The sequence below is a fragment of the Schistocerca cancellata genome, chromosome 8 (genome assembly GCF_023864275.1).
Source record: "Schistocerca cancellata isolate TAMUIC-IGC-003103 chromosome 8, iqSchCanc2.1, whole genome shotgun sequence".
Taxonomy (NCBI): Eukaryota; Metazoa; Arthropoda; class Insecta; order Orthoptera; family Acrididae; genus Schistocerca; species Schistocerca cancellata.
Genome location: NC_064633.1, coordinates 458,828,886 through 458,855,632, shown reverse-complemented (window position 1 = coordinate 458,855,632; position 26,747 = coordinate 458,828,886). Strand labels below are relative to the sequence as shown.

At 43.2% G+C, this 26,747-nt stretch overlaps 1 protein-coding gene across 1 annotated transcript in view; it reads left to right on the top strand.

Annotated features, from left to right (window-relative positions):
- The window catches only part of LOC126095628 (UDP-glycosyltransferase UGT5-like), a 57,433-nt gene extending 33,780 nt beyond the window's left edge, over positions 1-23,653 (top strand). Inside the window, exons 4-6 of the mRNA XM_049910392.1 lie at positions 7,510-7,723; positions 7,806-8,025; positions 23,377-23,653. Of these exons, the coding sequence (XP_049766349.1) occupies positions 7,510-7,723; positions 7,806-8,025; positions 23,377-23,653 (711 nt within the window). The remainder of the gene's footprint in view (positions 1-7,509; positions 7,724-7,805; positions 8,026-23,376) is intronic.
- The last annotated feature ends 3,094 nt before the right edge of the window (positions 23,654-26,747 follow it).

Here is a 26,747-nt window from a genome sequence, read left to right as displayed (position 1 = left end):
ATACAAATATGCTGCGCAATGACAAAAGCGTTCGGGTTGTAGGAGGGAACATCGAGTGACACTAAGATTTTGGGCATATCAGAACGGATGCTGATGCATCGCAATGTGACATTGTCGAAAATATTTGACCTACAGACAGATTTAAGAATAAATTGGCTTCTAAGAAGGCAGAAGAAAATGTGTAACGAAAGTGATATCAAGTTGGAGACTTAAAGTTATATATATAAGTATAGTGTAAAAAATTACATGTACAGACTTTTGAAGTGTTTAGAGGAGATAAAGAGAAACACAGTTTCTTATGTGACAAAACATACCACAGGTTCACCGTGACACATCCGTTGAGGTTTCGTCACTTATGATGTTGAGAGACGGAGTTCAATTTGCCGTGTAATGGACATTGTACTAGAGATGTTCCTGCTAATGTCGTCCGTTTACATTAATGCACAACTAGCATCTGCACGCTAATGATTGTCTAACACGTTCAAAGCAACCAGGTGTTTCACGCATAACGGCTGCAGCTTCAGCCGTGAGAACGTGGTGGTTACGGTACTAGCCCATCGCTCCCAACCCAACAGTTGGGGAAAATATTTACTAAGTATTGTCTGACGTCAATGACAATGTGTGGTGGAGCTCACGGCAATGGATTTCTGTTTGTTAGGGGAGATGGTGTACGAGATACCGATAGACACTCCAGAAGAGCTGGTTGCCCGTTTGGATGAAGCTACAGCCATTCCTTGTCAAACACCTGGTTGTTTTGAACATGCGTAGCACTCACAAGGGAACTCCCCATCGCACCCCCTCAGGTTTAGTGGTAAGAGGGGCCCAGTGGACAGCGAATAAAAAACTGAACACAGACAAAGCATGAAAGCAGCAAGAAGGTGCACTGGACTGTGAGAAAAAGCAAAATAGAAACAGTGAACGGTCCAAGCTCAAGATGTGCAATACTCGTATAGAGCAGGGGACAAGACAGCCAGCACGGTAGCTCGACGTTTTCGATGAGAGGGTTAGCCACCCCCTGTAATAAAAAAACTGAGTTAATGGATCGACAATGAAGCTGAACAAGCGCCATGTGACGTCCACCACGCACAAACAGAACGAACGATAACGAATAAAAATGAGAGCAAAAAAAAAAAAAATTGTTACGGTGTAGGACCGCAAGCGACCGAGCCGTGCAAACCTCCCTCGTGCAAAATTAATTATTATTTTTTTCGCTTTTTTTTCAAATTTGTGGCTGTGTCGTGGCTTAACGTTGATTTGCAAGAGCGAGGTGTAATTGATGACAAGGCGATAAGTCAATCGAATCCTGCACCGGAGAACACGTCTGGTGCGTCACATACGGCATTAGTGACAGTACATGCATTATTTGACAGAAATCTCTTATCGACGCACCTAATTCGCACTACTGGTAAGTGAATGAGATATGTGTTCGTATGAATGTGAATGTGATCAAGGCAATGATGAAAACGTAATAGTTTGTCGCATAAGCTGCAACAAATGAACGCAATGGTTTTACAATCACACAGTTTCTCTGTGCTCTGTCAAAACATAGGTTTTTAACGTTTTTGAAGTTGCGTTCCTTTTGGAAGTTTTGACTCTTGAATTCCTTTGTTGTAATATAGTTCACACCAGTTTATTTGATGTTTTCATTTCTGTGAGACCTCTGTGGTATCTCGCCTGCTCTTATTATTCATCACATGTACTTGCGACAGTAACGTATTCTTACCACATGACTCATATTCTACAACCAATCTGTAGTATGTCAACAGCCAAGATTACAGAAAAAGAACAAACATTTCAATGACCGGATGGACGGTTCATAACGTTGTGAAAAAAAATAAATGGCAGGAGGGAGTTTCTAATACCGTTCGGCCGTTTGGCAGTCCAACACCAGGACCACTTTCCGACGAAGCTGTTGCTGCTTCAGGCTGCTCTTTATTGCACTTCTTATTCTTGGACCGTCCACCGTTCCTATTTTGCTTTTTCTCACAGTTCAGTGCACCTTCTTCCTGTTTTCATGCTTGATCTGTGTTCAGTTTTTCACGGGTTATCCACTGGACCACCTTACCACTAAATCTGAGGGGTGTGTGTAGGGAAGCAGCAGACTCACACCTTATAAAATTCACATCAGTCTTTCCATTGTGTGCCAGCCTAGTCCACTGTAACTAGCTCTGACGTCATAAATATTGCGCAGTACTTTAAAATGAAGTAAATAACCTGAAACGTTTCTAGCATGTCAGGAGTAACACAAAATCAATATGTGTTGGATATCAGTTCAGTAACTTTAACCATTCTCGAAATTTGGATGTTTTTCTGTAAAAATCATTGGCGCAACAGAAAAGAGCTAGAAACTTAAAAATTTATATTTAGATTCCTTTTGCATAATAATTTAGTAGAAACAGTATTCTGGATCTCACAAATTAAAATTTTAGTTGAAATTCATGTTTTTCTGGTTTTTGTCTTAGAAATTAAGGAAGCAAGATAGATTAAGTAGGCGAATAAATAAAGCTAGGATGTTTAAATTTAAGTAGAAGGGAGATCCGCTATAATCATAAAAATGTGAGAAGTTTCAACAGAATAACTATAAAACTATATCTATAGCGTATCTCCAAAGAGCAAGTTCAGAGCTCGTCTACTACGTGTAGTGTAATTAAATTAATTCTCTCGCCCAAAATATTTGACTTAGCCACGTCAGACTTTTATTATGATTACTTACTTGTGTGCTGATTGCACAATTAAATTGAAAGCTTCATCGGCCATCAGCAAAGGAAGCAATGATTTATTCGATAACTTAAAGTGGTGCATTACTAGCCCAGCGGCTAGTCGGGAGAGCAGATTTGATCAGGCGTTCACTTAGCCGTCCGTACCGCGGCTTTATATGTAAGAACGCTGCACGAGAAAGAAGAAGGCCCCAGTTCTCTCCAGATGCTGATTAGCGCACCACCTGTGCCGGGAGTGGGAGTCGCGTCGCGTCGGTATCGTTGATATAAACAGCCTCGGATGCAGTAATAAGTTACTCGGGATACGCGTAACCATGAAATCGTTTTCGAGTGAAGTGTTAATTTTGGGATGACGTTAATGATCTATCTTTAGTTTGCGTATGTCGTATTTTCACGTGCCGCTGCAGGACAGACATTCTACCATTATTAGCGTGGCGTTTGATGAACATTATCATCGAATTATGGCGAGAATTCACTTAAACATTTAATTTGAACAGTTACAGTGGCATCAGCGCATTAGACTCTGAACTGCTCTGGTAGTTGGATTGTGTGGATTCTTTTTGGTCTGTGACTTTTAGAATATAGTGAACATTTTAGAGAGAATGGTTTTTGATTATGAATCCCAGACAATCTCCTAATTCCTCAGAGCTATAAGCTGTAGCTATAAATGTATTTCTCAGATGAAGTGGGCACTAGGAATTCTAATTACAGACTTCACGTTTTGCTAATCACTTTCTGGTTGCCAATATTGTAGTTAGAGAGCCAGTGTTGAGAATGCCAAACAGCATAAATACAAAACATTTATTCTATTAATCCAGCCGCCGCCCCACAATAGGGAGCTTCAGAAGACACGGCAGGTCTGCTAAAGGGACTGCATACACTGCGATTGCCCATCCGCTTGTCGAGTATTGCTGCGTGGCGTGGGAAGTCTATAAGAGAAGATTGAAGGAGGACATCGAAAAAGTTTAAAGAACTACAGCTCGTTTTGAGTTATCTTGAAACAGGAGAGAGAGCGTCACGCGTATGACACGTGAGCTGGAGTGGCGATCATTAAAGCAAAGGCGTTTTTCGTTGCGACAAGATCGTTCCGTTAAATTTCAATCAAAAACTTTGCCGCACGGGCTTAGCCTAGCGGTCTTGGGCGCTGCAGTCATGAACTGTGTGGCTGGTCCCGGCGGAGGTTCGAATCCTTCCTCGGGCATGGGTGTGTGTGTTTGTCCTTAGGATAATTTAGGTTAAGTAGTGTGTAAGCTTAGCAGTTAAGTCCCATAAGATTTCACACACATTTGAACAATCAAAAACTTTCTCCTCCGAATGTGAAAATAATTTATTGAGGCGTACCTAGATGCAGAAAAATGATCATCGTAATAAAATAACAGGCTCAAAGCTGGCACGGAAAATTTAAGTATTCACTTTTCCGGCGTCCTATTCAAGAGTGGAACAGTAGCGAAATAGTCCGAAGGTTGTTGGATGTGACGTCTGCTAAGCACTTCAGTGTGAATTGCAGAATAGTCGTATAGATTGTGTACTTTACTTTCTACCTGTATGTCTGTCTCGCCGCCATTTAGGTATAGCAACAAAGGAAATCACAAAATTGTGGGATTAAACGCTCTATTAGACACCGTACATTAAGAGTATTCTGCCATTTGTCACTGTACTGCAGACGCGGAGTACTGAATAAATTTTGTGCAAATACGAGAAAATCATTTTCTTCGTCTGGATTTCGGGTTTGAATTACCTGGAATAGCAGTAAACACAGTGTGGAGAAGTACACTATTGGATCAAAAGTACTCAGACACCGCTGTGTAATGCGGGATTAACCACTGCATGTCGGTAGAATCGGAACCGCCATAATAAAAGGAGGCGCGGAGTATTGTGTTCTCAGAAGTGCACCATTAGGAGCAGAATGGGTCGTTCAGGAGAGGTAAGTGATCTAGAACGTGGAATAAATATTGGGTGTTACCTCAGTAACAGTTCCATCAATATCATTTCAAGCCTTTCAAAGCTGCCCTACTATACTGTCGGTCATCTGACTGTTAAGTGGAAACATGAAGGAACAACCAGAGACAAATCGAGACCAGACAGACCACGTGTACTGACGGACAAGAGACCGTCGAGCGTTGCGGAGGGTGGTTGTAAAAAGTCGCAGGAAATCAGCGGAAGGGATCACCTGTCAGTTCAAAAGTGCTACCAGGAGCCCAGCCAGCAACAATGCTTGCTTAGGGAGTTAAAAAGAATGGAATAGAAAGTTCGAACAGTTCTTTATGTTACATGTGAACTGAAGGTGGAGAGGGGAAGAGAGGAAAGTAAAGAGAATGTATCGCTGCTGTCAGCTGCATCGGGACGTGACGCGGAATAAGCTGCGACGACCGAAAATGAGTACCGGATCTGGATTCGAACCCGGGATCTCCTGCTTTCTAGGCAGGTGCGGTAACCACTGCGCCATCCGGGACACAGCGTTATCGCAACTGCGTGGACTATCTCGGCACGCCTCATGGCAGATTCCCAGTCCCATCGAGCGCCATCTATCCGCATTCCCTGTCCATTTCCTCCATGTTCGCTCTCTGAGATTTCCAGAGGAGGTCGGACGCATTTTTGCACCCGCACTGAAGAAGGTGGATCCATTGCTGAGCCAGGCCAATCAAATTATGTGAATGCATTCACGTAATAGTTCGTCATGTGTCACACAGGTCTGTAGTCAGTGCTAAGCGACGCCTGAAGTGGTGTAGTGTATGACGAAACGAGTGTTGTGGAATGATGAGCCACCCGATGGTAGAGTTTGGTTTGACGAATGCCTCGATAACGTTATCTAACATCACACGTAGCGCCAACAGTGAAGTACGGAGGAGGTGGTGTAACAGCATGGAGATGTTTTTAGTGGTTACTATGTGGTCTCTTTACTGCGCTTAGGAAAACGCTAAATGCGGAAGAGTATGGACACATTTACTAGCATTGTGTCCTGCTTGTACCAGAGGAACAGTTCGGAAACGATGATTGTTGGTATGAGCATGATATTGAATCCTGTCATAAACCGATATGAGGCAGTGGTTTGTTTACAATGACATTCCTGAAATGGACTGGTCTACCACGAGTCCAAACCTGAACCCAATGGAACGCCTCTGGGATGAGCCACAACGGCAATTTTACTCCAGACCCACAGCATCTAACACCACCTTCTCTGATTACAGTTCTTGTGGAAGATGTGGCTGCCATTCCTCCACAGACCTTCAATCACGTCGCTGTAAGTGTCCCTAGCTGAATTCAAGCCATACAATGAAGGCTTTCACGACCGGATGTTTCAGCTGCTGAGAATTCTTCCGGGTTGTATGGCCGTGATCCATGGAACTCTTCAATCCATGACGTTTCGTCCAAGGCTACGTTGGACATCTTCGGAGGTGCTCCTGGTTGTGCTGAGTCTGGCCGACTGACGAGTCGGACGTCGAAGAGCGGCCTAAATACCGTGGAAAGTGGCCGTGGTCTGGATTTCACGTGATCGCAGAGATAAACCTTGTCAAAGATAAAATTTTTTAACTATCGATCATAGTACATCAAAGATAAAAACTTCTCATCGATTATGTAGCTCCACAGTCCATATATCACTGAATTTCATGGTTTCTTCTTTTCTGTTAAAATTATCCCCATGTTTATGTATTCCGATGGTTTCTCCATAGAGCCATGGATAATAGTTCGTCATAGTACATAGAATATTAGTTTCCGAAAATTTCACTACCTGATCACCTGCTTGAAGAGCTTGTTCGACCACGGCTGGTTTGTCTGTTTCCCTAGTCGGCAAAGACTTTTATGTTCCTTCAACCGTGTATTAACACTTCTCTTTGCAGTTCCAATGTAGACCTTGCCACACGTAAACGGAATCTTATATACACCACTTACAGACGGAGGGGGACGTTTATCTTTAACGGAACGAAGTGCTTGGCCTATTTTCTTAGTTGGTGTGAAAATCGATCGAACGTCATGTTTCCTTAGAATCTTGCCGATTTGATCCGTTACTTATCTGATGAAGGGTAGAGAAACTGTGTTTTCTATCACTGTGTCCTATCGTTGTCCTTAGGCCTCCCGTTATTCGGTCGCAAAACTCTATTTATTTCCTTACTAGGGTACTAGAGTACCCATTCTTCTCAAAAGCCTGCTTTATATATTTTAGCTCGGCGTCCAGGTGTTCCGGCGTACAAATCATTTTAGCTCTGTCCACTAGACTTTTAATTACACCTCTTTTCTGTTGTGGATGCTGACTGGAATCGTTATGCAAGTATCTGTCGGTATGTGTAACCTTCCTAAAGACTTTATGTTTCAAGCTGACATCAGGCTGTCTCATGACGAAGACATCCAAGAAGTTTTTATCTTTGACGTACTATAATCGATAGTTTAAAATTTTTTATCTTTGACAAGGTTTATCTCTGCTATCACGTGAAATCCAGACCACGGCTACTTTCCACGGTATTTAGGCCGATCTTGGACATCCGACTCGTCAGCCGGCAAGACTCAGCACAACCAGGAGCGCCTCCGAAGATGTCCAACGTAGCCTTGGACGAAACGTCAGGGATTGAAGAGTTCCATGGACCACGGCCATACAACCCGGAAGAATTCTCAGCAGCTGAATTCAAGACGTCATAAAGGCAAAGGGAGGACGCTCCCCATACTGATAGTGTGTGATACTTTTGATCAGATAGTGAACGCGTATTGCATATAGGCAAGTACAAATAATTTATTTATTCCTAAACTGAATGACACGTTGGACACTTTACAGTAACCAACTATCTTGCAGAATATTCAGAGTTTCCTCGACGGTGCAAAAGACGGAGTGATTTACTTCAGTCTCGGTAGCAACGTGAGAGCTAGTGCGATGCCAGAAGACAAGAGACGAGCCTTCCTGTCGGCTTTCTCGCAGCTTCGACAGCGCGTGCTGTGGAAGTGGGAGATGGACAACCTCCCAGGGCAGCCGGAGAACGTCATGATAGCCAAATGGCTGCCCCAGCAGGACGTCTTGGGTAAGTTTCTGTACAGTTCACCGGTCCCGTCAGTAAAATTTCATAGAAGTTGTGTGTCTTACCTCCTTTTTCGCTTTTTCAGCACATCCGAACATTTGTCTGTTCATCACCCAGGGAGGACTCCAGAGCGTGAATGAAGCTAGCTACTTCGCAGTGCCCTTGATTGGAATTCCTTTCATGGGGGACCAGCAGCACAATGTAGCCAAAATGGTACAAACTGGAGTGGCATACCGGCTGCAGTTCAAGGATGTTACGACCGATACCGTTCTGAAAGCCATTCACACCATCCTTGGCAATAAAAGGTAAGAACATAGGACAATAATACGAGAACTACTTGAAAACTTCTCCAAGGAACGTAAGCGTGTTCGTAACAGTGGAATGATTACTTACAGCTTAAGTTGCCAGCTATACCTTCAGCTAACACCACGCGTTTTCAGTATTACGATAATTTGTGTTTTGAGTGAGAAATTGTGATTTGAAATGGAGGGAGAAAATGACTTAGTCAAAGCTCGCGCAGTGACCATTGGCCTTACACTAAAATTGAGAGTTTAAGGGGAAACACATCAACCGAAATTCACAATGCTCCAGTTGAGGTATGCGGGGATAGTGATCTGGATCGAAGCACATGTCACCGTGGGGTTACAGTTTTCACAAAGGCCGGACAAGGACTGTAGACAACAAAGGATGGGCGGTCAGCAACTGCAGCAGTCTACACTTCCGCTGTCGACAATAATTTGCAAGAAAGTCGACACAAAACATGCGAAGAAATTTCATCATCATCATCATTTTCTTTGGGCCATTGTCCCACTTCAACGCGAGATCGGCATTGTTACTATGGATTTGGCGATGTTGGTGTTGGAGAATGCCCAGATGTCCTTCCTGTCGCTACCTCATTCTCCTCCGGAACGGAATAAGTGTACCCCGGGTGTCTGTGTCTAGTGGAGGCCTTGAAATAGTGCGAGTCGTGTAACTGAGGCGGGACATGGAGACCAGCCAGGTATTCATCTAGTGGGATGTGGAAAAGCGCCTAAAAACCACATTCAGGCTGACTGGTACACCGACCCTCGTCGTTAATCCGCCAGGCGGATTCGATCCGGGGCCGGCGCGCCTACCCGAGTCCAGGAAGCAGTGCGTTAGCATCCTCGGCTAACCTGGCGGGTCTCATGCGAAGAAATTTCAAGCGAAGTGTTCAGAATCATTACCGAGAAACTACAGAAAAGGAAGGTCACTACAAGATGGGTTCCTCATCATGTAAGAAAAGAGTAAACTACAAATCGCAAGATAATTGCACAACAATGGCTTCAACGCTACGAGTCAGAGGAAGATCAGTGTTTAAAATGATTGTTGCCACAGAGGAAACATGGGTTCGAGATATTGAGCCAGAACTGATATAACAGTTCATCCTGCAGAAACATCCAGACTCTCCTCGAGCAAAAAGATTCCAACATGACGATGATTATGGCTAATGGCAGGAATTAACTGTTAGAAACAGATAGAGCGCCACGGGACATCACTATACGGACTTTCTAGAAATGTTTTGCGGCCAAAAATTCGTCAAAGATAGTCCTACACTTTTTCACCTGGGGTGCTCATTCTGCACGATAATGTGTGACCTTGGATTGCCGAACCTGTACACTGAGTTTTGGGAATTACGGATATGGAAAATCCTTCCCCATGTACCCTAGCGTCCCGACATCAGCCCAGTAGACTTCGGTTTGCTTCCTAAGCTCAACAAATCACTCCGAGGGAAACGTTTTCAAACCATTGATGAAGCTTCTGACGCTATGATCTGAGTAATCAGACAGATCAACAAACATGGTACCCTAACGGGAATACAGTACTTACAAAAGGACTGAGTCGCTGTTGTTGAGAAGGCTAGGGGTAACGTGGAAACCTGTAAAGCCATTTTGTGAAAAAAGATGAATATAACCATAATTTTACGTTGTTCTAACTTTTTGAAATGACCCTCGTAATTATTCCACCACTCCAGTTCCCCAAATGCCACATAGTACTGTGCACGAAGGGATTACCGTTTTGATGAAGCGTATGCGGATATATCCTATTATGAAACGTTTAATCTGCACTACATCTAGTGTTTGCGCAGTCCAAGCTGATACTCGGCGCGGTGGCTGATGGGAGCGACCTCTACATGCACATCAACATGGATCCTCCGCAAATCACACACAAGTGCCTGGCAGAGGGTTTATAGAACCACCTTCACAATAATTTTCTATTTTTCCAATCTCGAACAGCGCGTGGAAAAAATGAACACCTATATCTTTCTCTGCGAGCTCTAATTCCCCTTATTTTATTACGAAGATCGTTTCTCCCTATGTAGGTCGGCGTCAATAAAATATTTTCGCATTCGGAGGAGAAAGTTCGTGACTGAAATTTCGTGAGAAGATTGCGCTGCAACGAAAAACGCCTTTGTTTTAATGATGTCCACCCCAAATCCTTTATAATGTCAGTGACACACTGTCCCCTACTTCGCAATAATATAAAACGTGCCGCTCATCTCTGAAGAGCCGTTTTGCCATTTACTGTTGCTCCCACCAAACAGACTGGGCTGCGATAGTACTGCACACATACTCTGCAAACCACTGTGAAGTGAATGGCAGAATGTACTTACCACTGCATCATATATTAGGGTTTCTTTCCGTTCCATTTGTGAATGGAGCGAGGGAGCAATGACTGCCTAATTGCCGCTGTGCTCGTTGTAATCGGTCTCATATTATCTAAGGAAGCGATGTACGGAGGGCTGTAATATTTTCCTAGATTCCTCACTTAAACGTGATTGAGGAAACTTTCTCTGGATAATTGACGTCACTTTTCAAGGCTCATGCGTCTTTCAGTTAAGGTATTTCAGCGTTTTTTATGCTACTCTGCCGTGTGTCAGTGATGTAGCCATTCGTGCTGTCCTTCGTCGTATACATTCAATATCCCCGGTTAGTCCATTTTGGTTTGTGTCCCACAAATGTGACCAATACTGTACGGCATGTTTCGTAAGCATGTCAGTCACAGACTATCTGCATTTTTCCTGTATCAAGCCAATAGACTGCAATCTGCCTTCTGTGTTATTTACAACTGATCGCCTATCGTCATTCTATTTAGTATCTTCATCAGTTGTTGCATCCAGGTACTTGTATGAGTTGATTAATTCCAATTACAACAAGTAGATGGGTTGGGTTGTGTGGAGGAAGAGACCAAACATCGAGGTCATCGGTCTCATCGGATTAGGGATGGACGGGGAAGGAAGTCGGCCGTGTCCTTTCAGAGGAACCATCCCGGAATTTGCCTGGAGCGATTTAGGGAAATCACGGAAAACCGAAATCAGAATGGCCGGAGGCGGGATTGAACCGTCGTCCTGAATGCGAGTCCAGTGTGCTAACCACTGCGCCACCTCGCTCGGTCAACAAGTAGATATTGTGGTCATACAATACTACGTTTTAACGTTTTATCCTTCACATCGCAATCTTATCAAGGTCTGACTGAACAACTGTAAAGCTTGTTTTACTAATTGTTAAGGACTAACAATTAAGTGACGGCAGAGGATCTGGCATATGAACAGAAAACGCAGATGCTGCTATTGGGTGTACGTAGTAACAATATAGTCTCAAAGAGTTACAGATGTTAGCGGCTTAATCTGATGGCCACTCACTTCTAGGAAGCAGTTCTTACACAAAGGTACGTTGGTTTACATACTCGAGCAACTCACATAGTCGAGAATTTGGTGGTTTTTTTTCCCCTCGAGACTCCCGAACGGTGCGGGTCTCCCGCATCGTCCCCTACGCTCCTCGGAGTATGGGACATCATCATCATCATCAGACTCACGAACGAGATACACATCCATCTCTAGTTACGCTACAGATATTTACGAATCAAAGAACAATTAAATTCTTAACCGAGGTACAGAGGTTGAGCAAAAATATATGAACACAAAAACACTGCTCATTACCATGCCTCATATGGTGCAGGAAACCCGTTGGCATTGAAAACAGCTTCGAGTTGTCTCAGAATGTCTAAATGAAGGTCCTGTATGGTTTTCAAGGGAATCTTATTCCACTCTTCCTGCAAAATAGTAGCGAGTACAAGTAACGATGATGGAGGTGCACAGCGGTTACGCACCCTTCTCTCCACAAAGACCACAAAGCCTCAGTAGTATTGAATATGCTTACTGTTGTGGCAGATAACATTCGACTATTCATTATCGTGCACGCGGAAAAACTGGTTCTGGACGATTCGAGCTGTGTGAACATGAGCCTTGTCGTCTCAGAAAACAGTTTCACAATTGGGGAGCAAACCTTGTATTATAGGATGGGGCTGATCAGCTACAATGGTCACATAATCCTTGGCGGTTATGCGACGTTGCAGAAAACCATCGGGCCCTGGAAATACCATGATGTGGTTGCCAAATCATCATCGAACGCAGGCCATATTTTGCTCTTGGAACGTAAACTCGACCAGAATTTGAAAACAGTGTGAAAAGAAGACTCATAAGGCCAAATGACTTCCTTCCATAGCTCCACAGTCGAGGTCTTATGGCTTCCTCATCAAGTCTTCCTGTTATGGGCATTTGCATCACTGATGAGTGGACTTAGTATTCCAGTTCGTCCTGTAATTCCCAGATTATGGAGCTCCCTTCATGTTGTTTTGGTACTGACAGGCTTCGCGAATACGACATTCAGTTAACAAGTGTATTTTGCTGCTATAGTCTTCCTATTTTTCACGACAATCCTCTTGAATGACCATTTGTCACGATCACTCAACCACACTTTTGTTATGACAGATGGCCACATGTTACTACTTCTGCACCACTTGTTACGCCTTCTCGCACAATGCGCGCCGCCGATCGCACTCGGAGCCTCAGGCCACCAGTGCTCCGCTGGTCAGGATGCCCTGTGGTTGCCGTGAGGTCAGCTGCCGACGCCTGCTGCACCAGCAGCTGGGAAGCCGTCAGTCGTGATGTCCGCGAGGTCCCGTCATAGACGGCGGCGCCTGTGACCAAGACCGCGCTGCGGCCGGTCCTGCTGGAAGTTCTCGCTGTAGTTAGTCAGCCATGGTGCCGACCGAACTCGGGTCGACCCCCAGAGCTGAAGTTGACGTCTGGCGGCGATCGGATGACTCCTGCGAGCTGGAACAGACTTCCGGAATCGCCACCTACGAAGATTGAACATTCGGACACGGACCACGTGCGTCCTCAGATCCGAACTGCTTCCAAATGGCTTCTGTCTATTGCTGCCTGCGCTCCACTATTTATATCAGGCAGGAGGACGTTTTTTACCCTCGGTGGTAGCTTCTTGTTATTACTCCCGCAGTATATTGTAGCGTAACCTAGCGTGCTTGCCTCACTTCTCCTTACTCAGCACTCTCCAGGCTTCGCTCGGCGCTCAGTCTGTGTGCGTCCTTGCGTCAGCCAGTTGGTAGTGTGCTTCTGTCAGCAAGGCTATCTGTGCCACACTTACTTCACAATGCCTCAATCGCCTGCTGCCTCTGTTTCGCCATTCTCCACTGCGTGAAGCAACGCTTACTACATGTGGCCGCAACACTTTCGACTGCTTCGTGACTTAGCGGTCGATGTTCCCCCGCTTTCCCCATATGCGATATAAATCTTCGATAAAATGTGTCTTGAAACACCAAACACTTCAGCTCCCTTGGTTACGGCCACCACACGTTAGAATACACATAGCTCCGATGTAATACACTCACAATTCCACAAAACAATGTGACCGCGACTGACACTTGCAACGTATTGAAAACATTGGACAGGTGCCATTCGTAGTCAAATACAACAGCGCAATCTGCAGGCTTGGCCAGCGTCTGCATTTATGTTCAGCCACGCACTTCTTCTGGTGTTTCCACATCTTTGCCCGACCTCAGTAACTATGTCTGTTTCAAAAGCTATTAAGTCATATGCTATGCAAAAAAGGCGAGTTTTACGTTGTCCACCTGTGGTTCATTCTGACACGCTGATGGGTGTGAGATAAGAGGGGGACCAAAAACTTCCTGCGAACGGAGGAGCGGTATCCCTTCTATCAACTGTTTCGAACCAAGTGTCCAGCTGCATCTGTACTAAAGTGCTAGTTAGGAAGGAGAGGAAGTATATGTTGTTTCAGCTGTTCGGCGATTAATGATTCTTCGTTTGAAAGGCCATGAGGGGAAGGGGTGGTGGTCGATCTATTGATCAGGATGGATACGAAGCCATTGTTTATTGTTGGCCAAACAACACCTGACAGTAATAAGTCAGTGGAGACGTTGTAGTGGTAGAGAGGACAATGCTCTTTCGTGATGTATGGCTAAGCCGATGAACCTTTTTCATAGCCCACGATGAACATTCTTCATAGCCCAGGAATGCATTTAGCGGAACCAAAGAAACGCGACAGTACGAAACTTTCCTTTAAGATTGCTTAGAGCAGAGTGCTTGAAAGCCCATTTATGACATAAATTTGTTAAGTCTAAAGGCAACAAATTTTTATGTGGTTGGTTTTGCCAGCACAATGTGGGTTTCTGTCACCTTGATATCGATGAGGTCACGCTGATACATGACAATATATGTCTCTGAGACTTATGGGATGACGTTATGATACAAGAGCTCCGCCGTGGAAGAGAAGTTATTATGATGTGGGGACAAACTTACTGTACTATGTGGGTGGCAGGCAGATCACTCGAGAACTTCAGCTATTTATACAATGTGAGGTATGTCAGGATGTGAAGGACGCAGTGGAAAGAGGTGTGTTATATAATCCAAGTAAGTTTTAGGTTGGTTATTTGAGAAAAAATTGAAGTTTGATTGAAACTGAATCACATTTATAGGCTAATGTTTTCCCACACGCAGCATGAAGAGGTATAATAAAAAAAATCGATTGTCAGGTATTAATCTCTGTCCAGCGAGTGCCATCACATCCGGTTGTTACAGTTCTGGCACAGGTTTCACATTTATAAGGCCATGAAGGAAATGAGAACTATATGAATTAGCGTTTTAATGTTTAAGAACACAAATATTCATTATTTGCAAAAAAGGATGTGGTTACATACACTCCTGATTTGAGAGTGTGTTAAAGATGGTTGCTTTGGTGGAGAGACAGCAAAACTCTCGCCATATCTAACTGATCAGTTTGGTGTGTCACATAACTGGGATGTCGCCAGATTTAGTACTGGCAGTGAGCATGACAGTCGCACACAAGCTAAGTAAGCATCTCATCGTGGCCAGAACGTGGCCGCCCAACACAACGCACTGGACATTCCATCGCCGCGGCAGTCGTACCTCTGGGCTTTTCAAACCTGTGAAATCATAACCGAAACATGAGTACCTAGAGTAAAAGAAAATCGCCCCATAATTACCAGTTCGCAGAGATAGTACCATATTGATGACAGGGCTCACTGTCAACACTTGTGGATTGTAACAGCGGAAAGACCGGCCACATTGCAGCAAACCACTTGCCAGTTAAATTATGGGCAACAGCAACGGGGGTGCAACCACAGCATCCAAAGTCGCCTTAGAAATGTGGGGTACAGACGCCACTGCCCCACGTGTGTTGCCTCTGATCACAGACAGACGAAGGACGTAGAGTTCGGCATGGGTGCTACGACACCGCCTTCCGAACCTTGAAGCATCAGAATACATCGTGTACCTAATAGGGCACAGTCTATACAAGTGGTGACAGATTTCTCGTGTAAGGCATGTTTACAATGGAGAAATGGCATCTCTCAAAGATGTGCTTTCGACTCTCACCAATGCACGATACGTGAATGCATATATTCTGCACACCAGAATACAATGCGTGATGGGATACCTTCTTAACAACATTAGCCATTCATTGTGTAGTTCCAATAGCGTACAGAATCAGGGGAAAATACACTCCCTATGAACCATGGGCCTTGCCGAGGTGGGGATGGGTGGCTTGCCAGCATGAATGATATTGATAGCCGAACACTAGGTGGAACAACATCGGAGGAGTATCTGTGGAGAGGAAAGACTAACCTATGGTTGCTGAAGAAGGGCAACAGCATTTTCAATAGTTGCTGGGGCAACAGCCTGGATGATTAACTGATCTGACTCCATAACCTTAGCTTACATGCACTTGTGCGCTGGTACTGCGAATAGCAAATTTTTTCAGAAGGCATGTAACTCTACTGGGTGGTTAAATGATGATGGCATCCTCTTGGGTAAAATATTCTGAGGGAGGGCCATAGAAACCGTTCCGAATCTCTGGGCTAGGACTGCTTAGAAGGAAATTGAGTATATCGTCGTCAGGAAAAACAAAAATGGCATCCTCCGTGCCGGATTGTGGAATGCCACATTCCTTACTCGGATGGGTAGGTTAAAGAAACTAGAAAGAGAAATAGGTATGTTGAAGTAATGTGAATTACTGAAATGCGGCGATATCAAGAAAATGACTTGATGTCAAGGCAGTAATGGGTTATGAACACAAAATGAGGTAGGGGGAATGGAGGAGTAGGCTAAAGATGTATAAGAAAATAAGAATGCGGGTAAAATAGCATGATTAACATAGTAAACGCGCTATCGCAGTCCAAATAATTACAAAGAAAACACCCTCTATAGTAGTATAAGTTTAGATACTAACTCCACAGATGATGAAGAGATTGAGAGAATGTATGATGAGATAAGATAAATTATTTACGTAATTAAGGGAGACGAAAATTTATTACCTGGGAGCTGGTGTTCGATGATAGGAAAAGGACGAGAAAGGAAAAACAACAGGAAAATATGGACTGGAGGAGAGGAATGAAGGGGGAACCCTCCTGGCAGAATTTTGCACAGAACACAATTTAATCGTTGCTAAAACTTGGTTTAAGAATAATAAAACAAGGTTGTTTACGTTAAAGAGACCTTGAGACATAGAAAAGTTTCAGACTAAAGACATAACAGTAAGACAGAGTTTATGAAAGAAAAGTGTAAACTGTAAGACATTTCCAAGGGTAGCTGCAGTCTCAGACCACAATTTATTGATTATAAACTACAGATTGAAACTGAAGAAACTACAAGAAGGTAGGGAATTAAAGAGATGGTACCTGCATAAATTAGAAGTACCAGAGATTGCTGAGAGTTTCAGAGGGAGTATTGGTTAACAACTGACGAAAACAGGAGAAAGAAATGCATTAGAAAACGAATGGGTAGCTTTGAAAGATGAAGCAGAAAAGATAGCAGAATATCAAATAGGTAAAAAGCAAGACTTAGTAGAAACTCTTGGATAACACAGGACATATTGACTCAGTTGTCGCGAGAAGAAAATATAAAGATGCAGCAGATGAAGAAGGCAAAAGCGAATACAATCTAAAAAATGAGATTGATAGGAAGTGCTAAATCGTTAAGCAAGAGTGGCCAGAGAACAAATGTAAGGATTTGCAAGCACATTTATCTAGGGGAAAGATGGATACCGCCTATAGGAAAGTTAAGGAGGCCTTCTGAGAAAAAATGCAGCTGTATGAATATCAAGAACTTAGATGGAAAACCAGTACTAAGAAAAGGAAGGAAAGTTGAGAGGTGGAAGGAGTACATAGAGAATCTATGTAAGAGAGATGAAATTGAAAGGAATTTTATGGACAGGGAAGAGGACCTAGCTGGAGATGAGATAGGAGATAAGATATTGCAAGAAGAATTTGTCAGAGCACTGAAAGACATAAGTCGAAACAAGGTCCCTTGAGTAAATGACATTCCGTCAGAAATACTGGCAGCCTTGGGAGAGCCAACCATAACAAAACTATTCCATCTGATATCCAAGATGTATGAGACAGGCGAAATACCCTCAGAATTCAAGAAAAATTTAATAATTCTAATTCCAGAGAAAACAGGTGCTGACAGGTGTGAATATTATCGAACTATCAGTTTAATTAGGTATGGTTACAAAATACTAACACGAATTCTTTATAGAAGAATGAGAAAACTGGTAGGAATCGAACTCTAGGACGATCAGTTAGGATTTCGGAGGAACATGCGAGGCAATACTGATCCTACGACCATCTCGGAAGATAAGCCAATGAAAGGAAAACCTGCGTTTATAGCAATTGTAGACTTAAGGAAGGTTTTGACAATGTTAACTGGAATACTCTTCTTTAAAAACAAAATGTAGCAGAGGTGAAATACAGGGACCGAAAGGCTAATTACAATTTGTACAGGAACCAGACAGCAGTCATAAGAGTCGAGGGGCATGACAGGGAAGCGGTGGTTGAGAAGGAAGTGAGATGGCTTCGTAGCCTATCGCTGATGTTATTCAGTCTATACACTGAGCAGTCAGTAAAGGAAAGCAAAGAAACATTTGAAGTAGGAGAATAAATAAAAGCTCTGACGCTTGCCGATGGCACTGTCATTCTGTCAGACACAGCAAAGGACTTGGAAGAGCAATTGAATGGAATCGACAGGGTCTTGAAAGGAAGATAGATGAGCATCAACTAAAACAGGACAAGGACAATGGGATGTAGTCGAATTAGATCAGGTGATGCTGACGAATTACATTAGGAAACGAGGCATTTGAAGTAGTAGATGAGTTTTGCTATTTTGGAAATCAAAATGACTGATGATGGCCAAATTAGAGAGGATGTAAAATGTACACTGGCAATAGCAAGAAAAGCGTTTCTAAAGAAGATAAATTTGTTAATAATAAAATATAAATTTGAATGTTACGAACTCTTTTCCGAAGGTATTTGTCTGGAGTGTATCCATGTATGGAAATAAAACATTAACGATGAACAGTTTGGACAAGAAGTGAATAGAAGCTTTTAAAATGTTGTGTCACAGAAGAATGGTAAAGAATAGTTGGATAATGAAGAAACACTGAATAGAATTGGAGAGACAAGAAATTTGCGGTTCAGCTTGACTAAAAGAAGAGACCGGTTGATGGGACACATTCGGGGTATCAAGGGGTCACTAATTTATTATTGGAGGGAAGTGCGGGAGGTAAAAATTGTAGAGAGAGACTAAGGGTTGAACACAGTTAGCAGGTTCAAGTGGATGTACACTATGTGATCAAAAGTATCCGGACACCCCCAAAAACATACGTTTTTCATATTAGTTGCATTGTGCTGCCACCTACTGCCAGGTACTCCACATCAGTGACCTCAGCAATCATTAGATATCGTGAGAGAGCAGAATGGAGCGCTCCGCGGAACTCATGGACTTCGAACATGGTCAGGTAACTGGGTGTCATTTGTGTCATACGTCTGTACGCGAAATTTCCACACTCCTAAACATCCCTAGCTCCACTGCTTCCGATGTGATAGTGAAGTAAAACGTAAAGGGACACGTACAACACAAAAGCGTACAGGCCGACCTCGTCTGTTGACTGTCAGAGACAGCCGACAGTTGAAGAGGGTCGTAATGTGTAATAGGCAGACGTCCATCCAGACCATCACACAGGAATTCCAAACTGCATCAAGATCCACTGCAAGTACTATGAAAGTTAGGCGGGAGGTGAGAAAACTTGGATTTCATATTCGAGCGGCTGCTCATATGCCACACATGACGCCGGTAAATATCAAACGACGCCTCATTTGGTGTAAGGAGCGTAAACATTGGACGACTGAACAGTGGAAAAACGTGTGGAGTGACGAATTACGGTACAAAATGTGGCGATCAGATGGCTGGATATGGGTATGGCGAATTCCCGGTGAACGTCATCTGCCAGCGTGTGTAGATCCAACAGTAAAATTCTGAGGCGGTGATGTTATGGTGTGGTCGTGTTTTTCATGGAGGGGGTTTGCACTCCTTGTTGTGTTGCGTGGCACTGTCGCAGCACAGGTCTACACTGATATTGTAAGCACCTTCTTGCTTCCCACTGTTGAAGAGCAATTCGGGGATAGCGATTGCATCTTTCACCAAGATAGAGCACCTGTCCATAATGCACGGCCTGTGGCGGAGTGGTTACACGACAATAACGTCGCTGTAATGGACTGGTCTGCAAAGAGTCCTGACCTGAATCCTATAGAACACCTCTGGGATGTTTTGGAACACCGACTTCGTGCCAGGCCTCACCGACCGACATCGATACCTCTACTCAACGCAGCACTCCGTGAAGAATGGGCTGCCATTCCCCAAGAAACCTTCCAGCACCTGATTGTACGTATGCCTGCGAGAGTGGAGGCTGTCATCAAGGCTAACGGTGTACCAACACCATACTTAATTCCAGCGTTACTGATGGAGGGCGGCACGAACTTGTAAGTCATTTTCAGCCAAGTGCTCAGATACTTTTGATCACATAGTATAGGTTTCAGTACTTATTAAGAGATGAAGAGGTTTGCACACAACCGAGTGGCTTAGAGAGCTGCATCAAACCAGTCTCCGGATGAAGACCACCACCACCACCATAACAGCAACAACAATAACCCAGCTTATATAGAAAAATTGGTACTCTCTACCCGTCCTAGTCTCTGATACCTTATTCTCGGTATCCCTATGTAAGATACAAGCTAGTGGGAGCAGATCAGTCACTCACTCTTCCTCGAATTTACCCAACAAGATTTCGTGAGGACTATGCCGTCTTTTATAAGGTATTTGACTGGTCACGATGATACCAGGTGGGCGTGAGGGTCTTAGGGCGAGCCGGTGATCAGCATTTGAACACGGGCGAATAATTTACTTTAACTTTTATTAAAAACTCGTTACATACATACTCAGAAGCGGTCAGTGTCCTCGCAGCCTACCGACCCTTACGCGACGCGGAAGCCCGGTGTCTTACGACGCAGCAGGGTCTCTGGCGACAACAGCCGCCCGGCCGACAGAAAGACCCTCTTTTATTCTGCGTTGCTAGCTGACTCGCGCGGGCAGCGACCCGGCAATGCGGAATCAGCGGTGACGGAAATATGTGTACCGCGCTGGAGGGTGAACGACCACGTGCCTACTTCACCCGTTCTCTTATACTTTGTTGTAATAATTCCCGTTTAAGTTCTCCGAAACCTGTCTTCGGTTTTAATATAGGATACACCTACGAGCGTATTTCTGAATTCATTCGATGTCTATTTGATAAGAACTGAAAGCGCTCGAGTGGTAGCCAAGAATTAGTCTTAGCAGCGTCTTGTAGCAAATTAACTTTTTAGGTCCACCACACTTTCCCAGGACTCTTCCAACAATGTTATGCTACTGCTCACGTAATATGAGAAATCGTCTAAGTAATTGAGAACATTCGAGCGCGTAGATTCATTTTTACCATCTAGAGAATCATGTAGGTGACTGATAGCTTCAAGAAGACGATGCGCTTACCCACCAATGCCAGAAATGAGAAAAACCTCATGGAACTGGGGATGATTCTGCTCAATTCTACCGACCCCACCAAAAAAAAAAAAAAAAAAAAAAAGGGTCTGAGCACTGTGGGACTTAACATCTGAGGTCATCAGTCCCCTAGAACTTAGAACTACTTGAACATAACTAATCTAAGGACATCACAGACATCCATGCCCGAGGCAGGATTCGAACCTGCGACTGGAGCAGTCGCGCGGTTCCGGACTGAAGCGTCTAGAGCTGCTCGGCCACCGCGGCCGGCTCTACCGACCCCATTTTCCCCTCGCAAGCTACCCGACCCCTATCCTATTCAAGACATCTGTATCGCTACTGGGAGAGGGGGTGTGCCCTATTACTGGCTATGTCCCACTTCACAGTATGTGGTAGCGGCTGTTCGCTGCACTTTCCCAGTGTCGTCAGTTTCTCATGGAGTGTGTACCACGACCAGTCGAGGCAGTCATAATAGCAGGAATGGATGGTACACCTTACTAGGTAGATGCGTCTGAGTGAGTTGCTCACGAGTTTCAGTACAATAATCTGGTGATGAGGGGCAACATTACATGGAAGAATATAAAGTTAAACTTCGTCTAGAATGCCCCGTCACGAAAAATGTTTAGCGGATATTATATTTAAATTTAGAGCAGTTGTTCGAAAACTGTGTTCTCCAACTACACTGCAGATACTACAGCAAAATAACAATGTTTTCTGATTAGTTCCAGTAACTGGACTGTTATTTAGACAAAGACAAAGGCAATAATGGTTCGTACTGGGCATTTATCTCGTCTCTCTGTAGCTATCTAATAGCTAAGGCTTTTAACACCACAACATAAGAAAGTAACCGAAGTTTATCAGATAAGGTTGAAGCACTGGCAAGTGAATACAGTCTTGTATACCGTTGATGTTGTCCGTCTCCCACGAGATAGTCGTCGATGGAACGTTAATACTTAATATTCCTTCCATCCTGTACTTCATTTTCCACATCTCGATGTAGAACTGAAGAACTGTGATTTACTAACTTGAGAAGTCTATCTCTCAAATCACACGTCTCTCTCTAAATTATTCAAATATTTATCGTGCATGACCTAGCGCACTAAAAAATGTTCTTAAATATATGCTTTACGCAAAGTCCTCTGTGGCTTTCATACAATACTGTCTCATTTTCTTCACAGTTAAAAGTGTCAAAATACTGCAGGTTCCTATACAATATTTAATCAGCCCAAATAGCATCGAGACTGTATTAATAAAAAATAGAGAAAAGTTAAGATCGTGGTTTTAATGCTTCGTATGTGCTACATAATCTCCAGCCACTTGGGCACAACGCACAGAACGCTCATACAACCATTTGAATCTCTCGGAAAAGGCCTCATTTTGAATGTTGTTCATGTTGAGCGTCGAATTGGTTTGAATGTCGGTTATGTCACTAAGTCTCATCACTCGCGATAATTTCATTCCACAAGGGAATTTTCTGTATTTTTGGTTTCAGGCAAAACGTGGCGGGTGCCCATCTGCCGTTTTTGTTCGGGAGTCAAGGGGTGTGGGATAAAATTTGCACACACTTTTCTCTTCTTCAAAACATTCTGGTGATTGTAGAACACATGATTTAGAGATGTTGCTCCACTGCGATTTGTAACGTAACAACGCAGTACGGCTGCACGTCTGCAGTTTAAAGCTACATTCTCACAACTGACTGATCGAACGTACATTGTTGTTTACAGTTGGTAGTTCAAGCTGCCACTGCGCTTAACTGCAGAGTCGTCGCTTATACGCCAATAATAAAATAAGTCTCGGAACTTCTTGGATGGATGGTATAGATTCGAAAAAAAAACGTAAGGCAATATATCTACAGAATAGGTATCTATATCTCTGCCGCTATGGTATTTCCTACTGTAGTCTCTTTTCTTTACTATATTTATGAAATTTAATTACACGAATGGCAACTTAATATCATGGACGTAGTAATAAATTACTCTTCGTAGGTAGAAAGCTGGAATAACTATCTGTACTCATTGATTATCTTCCTCTCTCTCCTCTTGGGTTCATATCGGTGACGCTGCATTCTACGTATGTCTCCTTTGGTTTTCATCTTGCCATGCTTTTTCTTCTTCTGTTTCTCTTTTTCTCGGGGTCTTCTCTACCCCAGCTAACCACGCAACCTACGGTTCTACTCTTCTCGTTCTTCTCTGGGGATGGTACATCAAGAGCTTCTTTCACCATCTGTCATTCGCATTGTATGTACATACCAGGCGAGCTGTCATTCTTCAATCTGTTATGCTTTCTTGAGTCTCGGTCACTTCCATGATCATTGTATTCCTTACGTTATCTCGCCGAGATATTCTATAGGATCTCCTGAGATAGTCCATTTCTACAACTCTCATTTTATTTTTTTTTTTTCCGTAAGATACTAAGCTGTACCACTTTTTCTCAGCTACAAGGAGAACATGAAGCGGTTCTCGGCGGTATTCCGTGAGCATCAAGAGGGATCACTGGACAAGGCTGTCTGGTGGATCGAGTACGTGATCCGCCACAATGGTGCCCCACATCTGCGCACTGCAGCCCTCGACCTGAGATGGTGGCAGCTGCTGTTGCTCGACGTCATCGCCTTCATGGTTGCGACGGCGTCCATTTTGGTCTACCTGCTGTACAAGGCAATTTGTTACTGCAGAAGCTCACCACGTGCTTATATGAAACGGAAGAGGTCCTGAACATGCTGGAGGATCGTATTGACAAAACATACATAACTTTAAATGGGAAGTGTAAATTATTTTAACTGTCTATGAAATCGGTGATGAATAGTCTGATATGGTTGGTGCTACGTGGCTGAACATGTTTGATGATGTCATGTGAGAAACATTTCCTGCTGTGCATATGGTCAAAATATGTATTTACCTATTTATTGATTAATGAAACTAATTTCGTTATTTCGAAACTCAGTTATTAGTTCTACCCCTTTTAAAGGGCTTAATATTATGGTGCTTGTGTTTAATTATTTCTGTAATTGTGGATGCGACATTTCATGTCATAAAATGTTTTCACTCATTACCAGACGCAGCTGTGGTTACCTTCATGCCTGTTTCAGTTATAAAATACGTACAAAAGAGGTCAAAATGTAGTTAGACATGACACTGTACCTGATACACACTGAATGTTTGCAGGCTTAAAAATGTTATAACACAGTCTATTGGTTATCTGGCAGACAATTACCTGAAATGCATTGATTTTCTGTAGGCTTAAAAATGTTATTAAAATACCCTGTACGTATCTCTCAGACAGTTGTAAATTATTAGAGAATTGTGACCTAGTTAACATGAAAGCCTTGTTTCTATAAAAATAAATTGGATGTTAATGAAGCAGAATGGTATTTGATGTGGTCTCGAAATTTTGGAAAACAGGAGACCTAAATGGTATTTTCAATGTATTATCATCACAAAACTATCAATGAAGGCATAAACAGATAAACATGAAAATTATCAGAAGTTCAGTCTGACACCTAATGCTTGCCAACAACTGACTAGAAATCTTTACAGATAAAAATAAAAAAACGTTGAAGACATTCTGGACAATTTTCTTTCCTGGTTATGTAAAGGTACCAGAAAGCCACCACTGATTTTATTCCTGTTTATCGAAGTAAGAACGTAGAAAAGTCGGAATTTTCATAGCATTTGTCAACATAGATTGTGCTACGAAGCATGTCACCTGCAAATAGTTGCTCCTTATCTTCAGGGGAACAAATATACCGTGCAGAGACAGGTGCGGGTCATAAACTCCATCTAAAATCATGTGTGTGTAGAAAAGTGGACAACGAAGGCAGGAGACTATGTTAAGAGGGATGTGTCAATGCTACGGTTCAGAGATTTAAAAAGGTGATGAAGATCCAGACAAACATCTTTAACGATATTTTAATGTTAGTAAGCTGAGCTAAAGGAATCACAGTCAATGTCATTGCAAAGTTTATGGTGGTACTACACGTCATGGTTGACAAGGATTTTGTAGTGGGCTGTATGCAACTCTTTATATGCGTACAATCATGACAGACTATTCTTGGTGTTCGAATACGACTTCTCACATGCAGTTTTATATCAATATTTGCACAATGTAGTTCACAAGGTCACGAAAATCCATAATGAAAATTACATACGAATCCAGATGTGACGTTTCTTTAGTGACACACTCAGTGGGATACCAGAACCGTTTACTGTTAAATGTTGAAAAGAACAACTATAACCTGTTTTGCCTGAATAACAGAATATGAAGAAAAAATTTACGCCTAAATGGAACATTTGTAGCTATTTACATTTTCGTATGGCTAAACATCTTGAGCACCAATTGTATAATGACTGTCTGATACTAATGCTAGCACTGTGTAGATTGGGTATTAACTACTAACCCTGTGAGAAGTTCACAACAGTTCTTTATTCCTTTCAGCAGGGTACACCAAGAACAAAACTTACACAAAAATTACCTTCCGCTCCTCCTGCGGAATGACACATACACTGACCATCTGGACTCTGGCTTGCGGCCAAGAGTCGGACAGAAAATAAAGAATCTACACTGATAGCACTATGAACGGAGCTTCAGTTCGGATCGTCGTCTACTTCGCTGGCACGCCGACGGAAGCTATTAAGATGCAGTGCAGCCGGCTCCAGGAGGCGGCCAGCTCTTGCCGACGTGAACTGCCCCTTGTGATCGCTACGTCTGCTTAAAAATATTCGTTCTTCCGGAAGAGGTGTGCTGCCCTCACCGTACACGTGACCGGCAGGTGTGTGGTTAGGCGGTACTGCAGCGACCAGTGGCTACGCCTGTTGAGGCTCCTCGCTCCCAGTACGCCTCCTACGGCTCCCGGTGGTGACTTGCCAGTAACTTCGGCGTCCAGCGATGACGTGGTAGCGTGCATGAGCGGCGCGGTTCCCGGCCAGTGCAGCGTTGATGTCGTGCGGGTTGCAGATGGTACCCCTGGGCACGTTAGGACATTTAAAAAAAAATCCAGCGGATCGTAGAGCATCAGTTGGTGTTATATTTGCAGCTATGCTGACATTAATTAATAAGATTTAGCAACTAACTATTAATGATAACATAAATTTAAACAGCCAGGTGCACCATTTGCTTTATTGATTTGTCTACACTAATAATAAAACTGTAAACCCGTCGTGTCTGTCCTATGGACACGCTAATCTCCCAAACAACTTTACAGATTTCCATGGGATATTCACAGGTAGCTTGGGCGCAACTTGCGGTAGTGTATAAGCTTCATTTCATCAAAATACTATCACAGAAAAAAAAGATATCGTGAATTAAAATTTTATCTAAAGCCATCGTGTCTGTCTGTTTGAAACGACTAAACACCAAATCTACTAGGCGAATTAACTTTGGGGTTTTACAGGTAACTTGAGCGTAGCTTGGGGCAAGGTATAGGCTTCATTTCATCAACATCTATCATGAAAAATAGATATCTTAATTTAAAGTTGTAAAAGTCTCCTAAGCTTAGTTGTTGGATGTTTAATCATCATGGCGCAATACCCCAAGCAACCAAGAGATGGCGCTTTTGGTTTCTTAGTACACCAAAGAGCCAATAAATGGCACTGTTACCTTTTTTTTAACCCAGTGACAGTTTTATTTTCGGAAGTTTATGTCAGTGGCTGAATTAATCACCACAATCTTATCTTTACAAATACAAACTAACAGTGAATTTACTTGGCTAAGGTGTACGGGCTTGCTGATTTCGATTTGCGTATTAAATAGCAGGTTTTATAACTACAAGTAACGTGAGCTCAAATTTGTACCAATTTACAATGTCTTTCT